Genomic DNA, 13491 nt, shown 5'->3' with positions numbered 1-13491 from the left:
AGAGTTTAGGGACAGAAGTAACATTTCTCTGATGGCCTTACACTAGCAAATCCACCACAGAGTCTGATGTGATTATTAATAGTCATGCTTTCTGTTTCTACAGGATCTTTCTTCCAAGGATCTCAAAACACTCTACAAACATTAATTTAGCCCTTCAACCTCCTGTAACGTAGAAAAAATTATATAAGGATTGTCTTTGAAATGCAGCCATCTAATGAATAGACACAACAGCTGAGTGATGGTGCACAGCAACTCCACATAACTATTTAAGGCAGGTAGTGAGGAAGAATACTCTTGAATTGAAATCGTAAGGGGAATCTAGTTAAACATAACATGATTATCCAAGTTGGATTTTAGACTGGATTTAACTCCCTTACTCTTGCAAACAGTACATCTGGATCAGTACAGTGGATCTTTAATTACAACAAATGGTCAGAACAGTGAATTAATATCTCATCCGAAAGATGACATGATCTCCAAAGTCATGGTGCCTCTTACCACTTTGATGGAGAATTAAATCAGTATTAACTCTGAGGCTAACTGCTAAATCACCAGTACTGCTCCTTGTAAAATACACGTTCTGTGGAGATCTACCCACATACTGACCTAGCCTGAAACTGTTCATTACTAACATCTGCTAAAATCACAGCACAAAATGGTATGGCTATAGGCCTGGTATGTGTAAGACTCAAGACTAGACAGTAGCAGTGTTGTAAATCAGGATTGGGCTTTCATAGCACTTGCCAGCATGTTAACTCGTTTGCTAATATTTTTGGGTCCCTCACTTTCATAAATAAGAAACCCAGACATAAATATACAGGACTACAACAACCAAATCTGCAGTTTCCTAATAGTCCCCCAAAGGAGGGGGACTTGCAGAGAACTACATGAGATGCTGAATACCTAAACTCACATTGACTGCAGCTGGAACTGATGAAACTCTGTTCCACTGTAGGTTTGGTATCCGTGTGTCTACAAGTACACACACTGTCAATTAGTTTTTCTTCCTAAATTGCTATGTTCTCCTGAAGGGGACATGTTTGTCTGTTACCAAAGCTCCATTCTGTCATGAACCGAGACGGACATTTTCTTAGGATGGATCTTTGGTGCTAGCAATCAAACACATTCAGAATCTCTGTGTTAGATTACATTAGGTTCTTCACTGTTCCATATTTGAATCATGATATGATAAAGTTCATGGAACCCTTTACTCCACTGAAATCACTTTACTGGCCATCCAAGATGCATTAGAAGGTGTTCTGACTGTCAAATATCTAATATCCGTTCTGATTAAATGATTTAAAACATAGATTCTGTTGTCCATCACCCAAAATAGCTTGCATAAAGCGGCAGTAAATGAATGGCCTTTTGGCATTTTAATGGGAATTTGTGTTACTTTGACAAATGAAGAAAAGCGACAATGATTTGGAATGGGTTCTTCTTCTGGAAAAAAATTGTTCATTATTTTGGACCAAACAGAAGCAAAAACTCACTGTGACTCATTAACTCGCTCTCCCACCCCCCCCCCACCCCCCCACACTTTGCAACTATATATAAAAAATGTGTAGGTACTATGAGCTGTAGATATTAGGAAGCCAACGCAATTATTTTTTTTACCTTTGATGGTCTTAGACCAGCAAAGATTCCTGATTTCAAGCACTTTTGTATCATGAATCTTGCACTCAGCATGTGAACACGTTCTTGTGAAAAATTCATTCATTTAAAAAATATATACAGAGTTATTAAAATGAAATATGTTAATTTAATTAAACATAAAACTGCAAAATTTGGAACCGTATTCCAATAGGGCAACTATATATCTCCTAATCAGAAATTATGGGCCTGATTTTCCTCTTTCTTACACTGGAGCAGATCAGAAGTAACTCCATCAAAGTCAATGGGGATTACTGAGATGAGAATCAGATCCTGAATTTTAAAAAGTTAGGTTTACTTCCTCGGCTGCTTAGTAAGTTCTGAAATACCAAAGTAAAACCTCAGCATGAAACAGAGAAATGCCTTTTTTTGTGTGGTCCAAAAGGAAAAATTGTTTGAACGTTACTAATGTTTGTTTTCATTTCTTTAATTTCTGAGTTTACACAATGATGCGGGGGTGTAACCCAGTAAATCTGCTTGCATTCTATCCAGTGAGCACTGATGGCTAAGTGACACAGTTGTTTTAAAATGATGTTTATACGTGACAGATAAATAACAGACATAGAATTAAGCAGCAGCACTCAGCATTAAATCAAAACAAGATGACTTGCATAGCAAGAATGACTTCATCCACAGCTAACTGCTGTCTTTAGCTGTGCAAAGGGAAGTTCTAGTATAGGCCCGTACCATTTACAAGCTTCACGACTCTCTGCCAATTTGTAGGAACCAAAGTAAATTCCTGGCAGAACTCCTACATACTATAGTAGTTAAAGACACTATCGTCCCACTCTGGTTTTGACTAAAAGGTTCAAGAGATTGATTTAAGGTTTTTCCTTTCCCCACATTCTCTACACCTACTTGAGGACTTTATTTTTAAATATAATTTCAAAATATGTCACTAAAGTTTATCTACAGTCTTTTTTACAAACCCAAATTTACACTTGCTCATAATTTTATCTTCCTAATAAGCCTCTTTACTGATTAAAAGAGAAAAGTCAGCAAACAATGCCAGTACCCTGACATTTCCCAGCTGTGTCCTAGCACAGCTACACTAAGACACCTATTTAGTTTTGCAGCATTTCTTTTTATTCCTTCTTATCATTCCACCCTCATAATTATATTGCTTTATCAAATAAATTAGCTTACTTAGCCTGCTGATCTACACTTGTCTGTCCCACTATCCTTCCTAACTGGAAAATTATAATGGGGTGTTGCCTAGTTCAACGGTTCCCAACCTGGGGGCAGGATCTCCTGGGGGGGAGGGGGGAGGCTGGTGCCAAAGATTCCAGAGGGTCCATGAGGCTTCAGTAATATTGAGGTCATTTAGCCCCCCCCCCAGCCCTGCACCGGCCAGGTGCCCAGCTGGAGAGTAGCAGCCCTGTGCCAGTGGGGCCTGGAGCAGCCCCAGCCAACCTGCTAGAGTCCGCGTCCATTACCCTCAGTCCGTGAGGGAGGAAAGAGGCAGAGCCACACGAATTGTGTGGTGGCAGCTACGCCAGGGAAGGGTTAGCTTCTTACTCAGGTAAGAGTGATGTATTATTATTATTTATGTAATGTAGTGTTGTTGTTATTATTATTATTATTATTATTATTATTATTATATGCATTTCTAGGGGTTATATGTGTTTATGGCCAGTGGAGGCGTGTGTTTTACCTAGTGTTAACTAGTGGGGCTTTCATTCAAAAAGGTTGGGAACCACTGGCCTAGTTGTTACAGCAGGAACTGGGAGTCAGGAGATTTGGGTTCCATATCTACTACTATTTATGATCTATGGCAAGTCACTAAGACCTACGTTTTCAAAAGTGACCACTGATTTTGGGTTCCTCGTTTTTTGCAGGACCAATTTGAGACACCTGGCACCTGATTGCCAGATATACTGAACAACCAAAATCCCAGTTGAAAGTCAGTAGGAGCCAGGTTTTTAAAGGTATTTAGGCTCCTAAAGATGCTGCTAGGCACCTAATGGGATTCTCATAAATGTGGAGGGGTCTCACTCCTATTGGGAATTGGGCACCTATTCACTTTTGGAAACCACACTAGGTGCCTAGCTACATTTTTAGATACCTACATAGCTTAAAAAATCTGGTCATGAGTACTAAGGATACTCAAGACTTCTAATCATCAAGCCAAAGGTTCCAGATGTTGGCACACCAAATTTTGTAGACATTCCTTACAATTTAGGTCTTGACTTTTCTGTACCTGACTTTCTGATCACTAAAATGAGGATGATAATACGTCTCTGTGTAAAGCACTTTAAGAACTTCAACTGAAAAGTGCTATAGTATTGTTTCAAAAGAGCAAGTCTCTGCAGCCTTCTTTGCTTCTTTTTTCTGTTTTATTTAACATATGTCCCAGGAGCATCTCCTAACAGATTCAATTTGATCATTAGCATTTTTCTTGTTGACACATGGTCTGTGATCTTGGATTTGCTGCTTGCTTCACCAAGTTAGCATACAGCTTGTTCCTGATGAGCCTTTTTGTTTAAAGTTACAGTAAACCACATCCGCAGTCTATTTACAGATTTCAAAGCAATATGGCTTTACTGGCCATTGCTATCTAATTGCACTACTGTTTTAGAAGATTTTTCCAGTAAAGAAAAGACAGACGTTATTCAGTAAAGTGAGCATTGGCATGAAAATAGGATAAGAAAGATGTGCCCATGGGGTAGGATGGGTGGGAGAAGAAACAGTTCATGCATCTATTTGTGCTTAGACAATAATGTTTGGCAACATGTAAACAACAGCAAATGAGAGAACCTGAATTAGAACATATACTAACATACAACCTCAAAATAAAATAGTTATCAATAATAATAATTTTTAGATATGCTATTCTAATTAATTTCAGTAAAACAGATTTCTGTGTGAAATGAATTTTCCAGTCATTTACAACCTGCTATATCACCATTTTTAATAGTCAAACTCCTGATTAATTCTCATCCAGATCTTACTATAATATTATTATAAAAAACCCCATAATGGATAAAAACTTATATACACATCCATGTGCTGTATAAAGTCTTAAATTACACAGCTAATAGGCTTTAACCAGTACATTCACACTTTGAGAAGATACTATTGTGAGTTGATTTTGTATGCATTCATTTTCAATTGTTTTTCCATACATTTTTCTTGCAATTTTTGCAAAACATTTGTGTGAAGAAGCATTTTTTCCCAAACCCAGAGGGGCTGGGGGCACTGAGGAAACAACACACTAGTGAGCAAATTCCTAGCAGAGCATTCAGCCTTATTAGCCAAGCTGAGCACTTGGCTGAATCCACCCACTCTTGCTGTGTAAGTTATTGCAACCCAAAGACTGGAGGAGACCCTGCAGCTCCGTGTGCCATTCCCCACTAGAAGCTAAGAAGAGCCAAATGGCAGGAGATCCTCTGGCCCAGCAGTACCACTTTGCTTGTCATCCATATCTCATCCCTATTATACAAGGAGTCCCTGGAAGCAGAGCTCTTTGCACATCCCCTGCACAGCCTACCACCATTCTGCTGCAGGAGCCGGATTTGTCCATTTAAGTTAATGGATGTTTTGCCACTGACTCTAATGGGCACAGGATTGGATGCTCAGTGTCCTTTGGAGAGAACCCTCTGACCATAATGCAGCATTGACTGGTTTCAGACAAAATTAATCAAGGATGGATTCTGTAACGTGAACATTGTAGGATTTCAGGAGGAGAAAAAATAAATAGCCTAAAACACTGGCGTGGTGAGAAGGAAAAGGCTTCATCCCTTATAGCTTCTCTAATGCAAATCTATCTTCCAGGCAAGTAACATTACAATACTTTCCATAGTAAAAGAGCCTGACAATATACAGTATATGTAATGTAGGAACAATCCTGCAGTGGCAGGGAGACTAGCTAATGGCCTCTAATGTCTATGATTCTATAAAAAGGATTATATTCCACTGTGCAAAGCACCATGCTTAACAGATAAATAATTGTCCTCCAGGAGCCTCAATGACAGCGCTGGGGCCCTTCCAGGTGCCCCAGAGACAGTACAAAGAGCCTCCCAGGGAAGTTTATGGGCTATTAAAATTAACTGCTGAATCACATACAACAAGGAGTTGATCTCCGAAGGAGAAATCTATCTTTCAAACAGAAATATCTAACCATCAGCAGCAAAGGACATACAATTAGAATCAGAATGAATTACCATTTGTTTGTTTAAAATGAGCTCTACTAAAATCCACCCCTCCTCCCTCAAAACTCCTTTAACTTAGAATTGAAGTTGCTCAAGTGTATTTCCTCACACCAACACAAAAACTAAAAAGTGCAAGGAAATCATAAGCTAAGGCAATGTCCACGCACAAAACGGTACCAGACTCCAAAAATTGGTTTAGAAACAGCATCCAAAACAAGGTTAGTCTTGCCAAAAAACAAAGTCAAAATGGGTTCATTTTTAAATGCTTAGAACTCTAATTAATGGATTTACTTATAAATTCTCAGATAAGTGCACCCACCTATACTCACAGAGTGAGTGTTGCACAGTATGTCAGGAGACACACTATATTATATATTCATAATACAGAGTTAAATGTAAATCTCAATGCTTTATGGAGACATCTGGATGCATGCCTACTACACTGGCAGATTTTGGTAGGTTCTACTTCAGGCACTGCATTTAAAATGTCATATATGCCATAGTGAATAGTCCTTACTTGTTTTCATTGCTGGCATCATACCGAGGCATGGGGTCAACATCGTTGCTATTGACATCAAAGCTGGCATCTGAATCCTGTAACCAACAGGAGAGAGAGAGAGAGAGAACCAGTTTCTCATTAATTAGCCATTGACTCGTGTGGCCCATACATTTTTCAGCAGGTTTCTACAAGAGAGTAATTAGGTTAACTAACATTCCTGTGGTTTTGCGATGGCTGCCTTTTTTAGGAAAGGATTATATGTTCAATAATTACAGGATTTGCATTTTTAATATTTGTTTTGGAAGCGGTGGAGGAAAACAAATATAATAGAGAAAAAGTGCTTTTCCAACAACCACAAGGAAATGTGCTGCTTGTCACATATGTAAATTTATTACATAAAAACCCTATATTCCTCATCTGAGACCTCTGTATATATCACCTGAAAAAGAGATGGTTTGTTCCAAACTAGGATTGCATTAAATTTATCAAGGTTCAACAACAATTGGGTATATTCTAAAAAAAGCAAAATCCCCAAAATTTTAGGAAGCAAAGAAATATTTTCATGTATATTAAAATGCTGTTCAAACACGTAACACAAAATATACACCCTGGAAAAGAATATACCTTTTTAAACTTCCTCACCTTTTCAGGGAGCATAACTGTTTCTAATGTACGTGAAATGTGTGATTTTTGTCATGTTTTCTGCATCTACCAAGATTCTTCCTGCTGAAAATAGTTTATAGTGCAAATAGCTGCTAGTTTCTGTGGCTTCTGTTAAATGATGTGGTAGAATGTGGTGTGTTGACATGGCTAGTAGTTCTTTTTAATCTCTTCTTTGTTCAAAACCAGTTACCACATCCACCTCAAATGTTCCTGTTTGTAGCTACACCGGCAGTAACCCGACATATAGAAGGCATTTGTCATCAAACCACCTAATTGCCCTGAGGGAATTTCTCACTGGCAGAGGGAGGGAAGGTAGGGAAGGGAGTAAATAGCTGCATTACATTCACTGGGGACTAAGTTAGTTGCATCTGATACAAGCTTGATTGTTCAACGGGGAGGAAAGTTGTACCTGGCTTGTTCAAATAACCTATGATAAGGGAATTAAAATGAAAGATGTAGTGAATGTGAAGTTCAAACTAATCTTAAATGGACAATTTAAGCTATATCCTGCCATTGATTTTTAGGCAGAACTCCTTGTTGATTTCAAAGGAGAGTTCAAATACAGGATGGATGGCAGGATCTAGCTCCAAGTGTGGCTAATTCAAAATAAATGGCTTTAGAACTGCGGACACAACTGTAGCTTTTTGACGGGCTGTTAATGATAGTGTCATCTCCATGTCTTAAATGCTCTGTCAGGATGAAATTCGCCCCTATGGCTACCACCCCTTGTGCTGGCCCTTTGCACAAGAGAATTTCATCCCAAATGCACTCATCTGTTTTCCTCATTTCTTTTCATATACAGCACACACGTTCCATTTAATAAAAACAATAAGACACCCAGGATCATGCACTTCTATGTGATGATTACTACACCAGAGGCATCGAATAACCCCTCCTAGCAATGGACTGCCCTGAGGTTCTGAATAGCTTGAAAGGACAATGTCAACTTTGGTAAGCCAAAAAGTTTACCTATCAAGAGAGCAGCATCTCCTACTTATTTTACATTCCTACTTATTGTACACCAATCATTTAAATGTGATTAAACATAAGTATATAGAAAACCCATAAGGCCCTATGAAACTTACAATAAACAGAGGGCATGGTTTTCTCATTTACAGTGGTGTATATTGGAAATAACAAAATTGGAATCAACAGAGCTATACTGGTGAGACCTCAAAGTGTTGCGGATGAATGCACCCTGTTTATTTACTGTGACTTGCAGCAAGTCACACATCTTTTCTCCTCTATGTTTTTTCTAGCCAAATGATGGATATAGCTTGAAGTGAAATAAATACTCAGGAGGATATACTTAAATTAAGACCTTCAGGAAGGGGCTATTGTCTCACTAGATAAATATTTTGGCCTATCAAGGTTTATACTCTCTCTTTAGCTACACACCCTTGAAATTAGCAGATGTGTATCCCATTCAAAAGCTCTGAGAGTGGTGGTGGTGTGAGGACCACAGGTCAAAGTATTTAGTTATGGAGGGGGGGGGAAAGGAGGAGAGAGAAATTACGAGACCATTGAATTCAACCACCTCCCAATGCAGGATGTAGACTCCTTATGGAAGACATATCAGATACTAAACTGATACTATACAAGGTATTAACCTAATGGATACAGTACAACTTTTTGTAATTCCCTTCTTTTTATTGTTGCTGTCATAAGGATTCTCTTTCTTTCTTTCTCTTTCTTTTTTTCCAACAACATAGTCATCTTTCTACAAGCAGCAGTCTTAATTCTGAACAATAAAACAGCAATCTGAACCACTGCAAAAACTCACATAATTCTGCATCAAGTCTGGGTGGGTTCTCTCAATGCCATCATCCAGGATGGTGATCACAACATTCTTTCCGGTGTAGCCTCTCTTCCAAGCACCTACTATGTTCATATCTGACTGACAGTGATGGGTGTTATCACTGCAATGCTAAAGAGAGAAGAGGAAATAAATGCATTGGATGTTGGAGATAACTGAACAACGAGGAGGTTGGGATATTAGCTTATTCATTGTTGTAACCAATTAAATTATCAGCAGATGACTCTAGTGATTTGAACAGCAGAAACGGAAGATCAGTGTCTTCCTTAACAAATATCAGTATAATTTAAAAGAAATGCTGAATGAAATGGAAATCACTAGAATTGCTTGTTTCTTTTGAGATTACACTTCATACCCAACAAAAGAAAAGGGCAGTTAGTAGCCACAATGTCCAATTAGAAGCCCTGTATAGAATGAAAAAACATTTTTTCTGACCATTCAGTGTACTCATTAGAAATGTGTGTTTGAATTTTTCAGCAAAACAAACCATACATGGATAAAAGTAGACAAATGTCTATAGTGAAACAGTCATGGAAACAAAACCTGCTTTTTGGAGCTTACGTGCTGTATAATTTCTTGACTGGATGTCTGGAAACTAATCCAGATTCATTTCTATCTACAAAAGAAGGCTTTTGGCAGGTTTTGTGCAATATCAGCAGGAGATGAGCAGCACTTAGGAACTTGTAACCAAAACAACCCTCTGAAAAACTTGCAGCTTAAGGTGCCTGAATGAATTGTAGATGGCTATAAGTCACCAGTTTGGGGTACAACTTGCTGAGGAATGGCTGCGGAGAGATCTTAGGGTACATGAAAATTGAATGACTCTCCTCTGACATGAATACATCCCAAGTTTACATGAAGAAATCTGGCTTGCCATGAAAATCAGAAGTGACACTTGGGTATTCACTTGGGAAGCCTGTACCATTCAGACCCTCATCGGCGTTGTTTTTCTCCAGCTCAGTGAAAGAAAGAAAGAAAGAAAGATGCTTGAACCTAGTATCATAGCAACAGTAGCCACATGAGAACTCTCAGCGTTCACCCCCCCTCCCCATTTCCTCGTACATGCACCTCAATGTAATGTCTTAGCATTTTGGAAACTGTAAACAGTGCAAGTAAATAAAAAGGGACAGATTCTGCCCTGACTTACATGCAGAGGGAGGGGAATGGGGTAACCCCATTGAAGGCAATTTGTTAGCACAGGATTTGATGTAAATGAATGTAAGATTACCACTGAAACCTCTCTTTCCTCCATTCACCCCCATGCACCTTTACATAATATACAAACCAGTGGATTTAACAGTGTTTATTAGAGGTCACTAAAGCAAGGCTATGCTATTAAGCAGTGTATAAACAAGGCATTTGTACAACTTTAGAGATCAAGTCCAACGAATATCTAGAGCAGGTTCTAAAGTAGAGTTGTTACATATATCATTCAAAAAATGTGGAGACAGTTTGTTTTATAAGGCAAGCAACACTCTTCACTTCCTTTTCTGCACACTTTGTGGAGTAGCTGTTCAAAAGCCTTTGGGATGTACGGACAATAGAATTATAATAGTGCTTAGCACATAGAGATCCCTTGTATTTTTCAAAGTACATTACAGACTTCAACCAATTAATCCTCACAAAACAGCTGAGAGGTAGATAAATATCATTGTCATTTACAGTTGGAAAATGGAGATATGAAGGTCGAAGTGACTTGCCCAAGGTCACAGAGCAAGTCAGAGGAAGAAGTAGGGTGGGATTTCCTGCCTTTCTGCCCCATGGTCAATCTACTGAACCACACTTACCACTCTGAGATGATCATGCCGTGACAAATTTACCAGATGCCTGTGAGCTAGAGGAGTAGACTTATTAGCCAGAAGCCAATACTAAAGGTGAAGTATTCTCCAGTAGGTCTGGGGGCAACACCTGACAGGTAACATAACACATAATCCCTTCAGCCTGACACAATGCAGACACAGAAAAGATGACTTTCAAGAACCAACATGTAACCCACCACTGGATCTTCCCTCCTCTACTCCCTTTCTTTGAACTGAGCAGCAGCCCTTGGGCTGCTCTATTCCTAGGCTTGACTCTTCCCCTTGGGGAAGGAGCTAGCAGTTCTGGCTGCTCTGCTTCTTCGTCGAGCTCACCACTCGCCCTGAGTAAGTGTATGGGTTTTTAAGTCTTCTTCCCCTGAAAGCCCTTTGGATCTCTGCCAGAAGATGACTCCTTTCTCTCTCAGTGATCTCAGAAGGCTGCTCTTGCCTGAATCTCTGCTTCTGTGGCAGCAGCAGGCGTTCCCTTTGGCCTTTTTCCTGCACACAGGTATTAATTGAATTCCTGTGTACAAAAAAGCAAGACAAGACAAGATACACCTAGTCCATTACTGAATGAGTCATTGGTTTTTTTAATACAATGGGCCGGTCCTGGCCCCCACTTGGTGCTCCAGCACTGGGCAGACAGCCAAGCTAAATGGCTGGCTGGGGAATCCCCCGGCCAAGGGAAATCTCCAGCCAGCATATCTCTACACCCACCCCATCCTCCAGCTACAGCGTAGGTGACGTATCGAGGGATGAAAAGATGGTACAAAGCCACCCCTCATTCCCATCCTCATCTGTGCCAAGCACATCTCAACTGCAGCTGAGGATGCAGCTCATCTTTGTTAAAATCCATCCTTTCCTTTCCAGTCCTACTACTAACAACACCTTTGTCATCTCTAACCATGACTATGGAACTTCTTTGTCCTCCTCTCACCTCTCCCTACTCATCTAGACAAAATGCTGCTGTTAGAATCATCTTTCTCTCCTGCTTCCAGTTGACTGCCTCCCTGCTCCCATCTCCTTCATTCTCTTTTGTCTCTGGCTCCTTTTCTTTTTTCCCCATCAATTTTAAGCTTCTCTCCACCACAGACCTCCTGCCCCACAATCAGCTCTTGTAGTCCCAAATTGCACCACAAACAGTACCTTACACTCTGAACTGGCATACCATTTTTCAGGCCAGTCTGACTAGGTTTTACATTTTAGATTTTAGATTTTAGGATTTAGATTTTAAAGCAATTTGAAAATTTAGCTTGCTCTTTCAACCTTAACTACGGTGCAGCTACACACCATCCCGTAACACAATGTAAGGAACAGTCTCCAAATTCTTGTCCACTACCTAAATAATGAATAAAGTAGTAATTAAAATAAGGAAGTGAGTGCCTAAAATTAATTGGACTTTGTGTGTGTTAATGGGCAAGTATTTCAAGCACCTTATTAATTCTCAATAATATCAGTGTATTTTCTCCCTGTTCCCTTTTTTGGAATATGATTTTGAGTATGCAATTGTAGTTTTTTTACCCCAGTCCTACTTAACTTTACACAAGCACATGAGTTATCCTATTTCAGTCAATGGAACTACTCATATGCATTAAATTAAACTTGAGGGATCTTTACCTCTATTGATGTGAAGCTCTAAGGATCATTTTTCTTTTGGCTGGCTATTTTAAAATATTGATTAGTGGTCAAATCTATCTCAACAATGTCCAGACCAAAAAAACCCACCAACCAACTTTGTTAAGTCATCATACAAAATGTTGGGAGTCAAAGGTTTATTACTAGATTCACTCGTGTAAGTACTGCTGATTGATTTCTCCACCTCCTCCACAGAGAATAGGCTAAACTAAGCAAGTCTGTGGAGTCCCACCTTCCCAAAGACAAGCTTGTTAGATTCAGACATTTCTTGCACAAGTACCATCAGCTAAGATAGTTAGTCATAGTATAACAGCATCATTTTAGTATACATTGTTTTTGCCCACTGCCGGAAGGATACCATCAAAAGATGTAAACAACCCCTCACCCAACCATCCACTATAATTTGACTGAGTTTTTTAAAAGGCAGTTAAAGGACGATGTTTTTCTTTGGACTGTTTAACTGCAAAATGTTAATGACACTGCAGCTAGCGTTTACTGAAGTGTAGAAAGACTCCTGTGTTCCAAAGATGCTTAGGAAGTGAGAGAGGTGTTGTGAGGAAAATTACAGGTCTAGAACTTCTCTCATACTTGCAATTCAAGTCTTACGGAGGTGGGAGGCCAAAAGAATCACTTGGAGGTGGACAGTTTGGAAGCTATTCCTGCAATTAAGAAGCAGACACAATGTTTAAAAGGAGTGATTCAGCTATTAAAGGGGTTTTCGATGATATACTTCATTCTTTCAATGCAAGACGTGTGCCTGGAGTTTCTTAGTTATTTTGTTACATTCTCTCTCAAATGTAGCTCATTGTCATTCTCATTAGCTTAGCATTTTTGGTCTGGTGCGCTAATTTCAGAGGTCTGAGACTGGCTATATCCAGTTATGGATCAATACCAAAAAGGAACCAATAGACTGAGGAACCAGTAATAGTCTTAAAGTCAATATCTTGTGAAATTCCAGAGTCAAAAATGAATTTAGAGAAAAGCTATATGAGGTATTCTTTTCAGTCTTTGACAAGTCCATAAAGAATTCTGATTTCCATCCTGTTTTTACCGCCACTTGGATTCAAACAAGTTTTTAACAGCCAATCCCTCACAAATTGCTGGTGTTATGCCTTCTGAATGCTATCACTTGGTACAAAGCACTGGTTTCCAGCAGTTCTCAAGTTAGCAGCGGTTCAAGATCATGTCAAAGATCTGACAGGTCTAGAACTAATTTGGTAGAACAGTACAAATACTTTGAAGCCCAGTACATCTTCCAACTATGAGCCCCACAAC

At 39.3% G+C, this 13491-nt stretch overlaps 1 protein-coding gene across 5 annotated transcripts in view; it reads right to left on the bottom strand.

Moving 5' to 3' along the window:
* The window catches only part of PCSK5 (proprotein convertase subtilisin/kexin type 5), a 287773-nt gene that overhangs the window by 193758 nt on the left and 80524 nt on the right, over positions 1–13491 (bottom strand). For all 5 annotated transcript variants that reach the window (XM_067569064.1, XM_067569066.1, XM_067569067.1 and 2 more), the window contains exons 4-5: positions 8750–8893; positions 6322–6398 (exon numbers count right to left, since the gene is read on the bottom strand). In XM_067569064.1, coding sequence (XP_067425165.1) covers positions 6322–6398; positions 8750–8893 — 221 coding nt within the window. The remainder of the gene's footprint in view (positions 1–6321; positions 6399–8749; positions 8894–13491) is intronic.

Source organism: Emydura macquarii, unplaced genomic scaffold (assembly GCF_026122565.2).
Source record: "Emydura macquarii macquarii isolate MOO-44397 ecotype Brisbane River unplaced genomic scaffold, CSIRO-AGI_Emac_v2 contig_2897, whole genome shotgun sequence".
Classification (NCBI taxonomy): Eukaryota; Metazoa; Chordata; order Testudines; family Chelidae; genus Emydura; species Emydura macquarii.
This window is presented reverse-complemented; position numbering and strand designations above follow the sequence as displayed.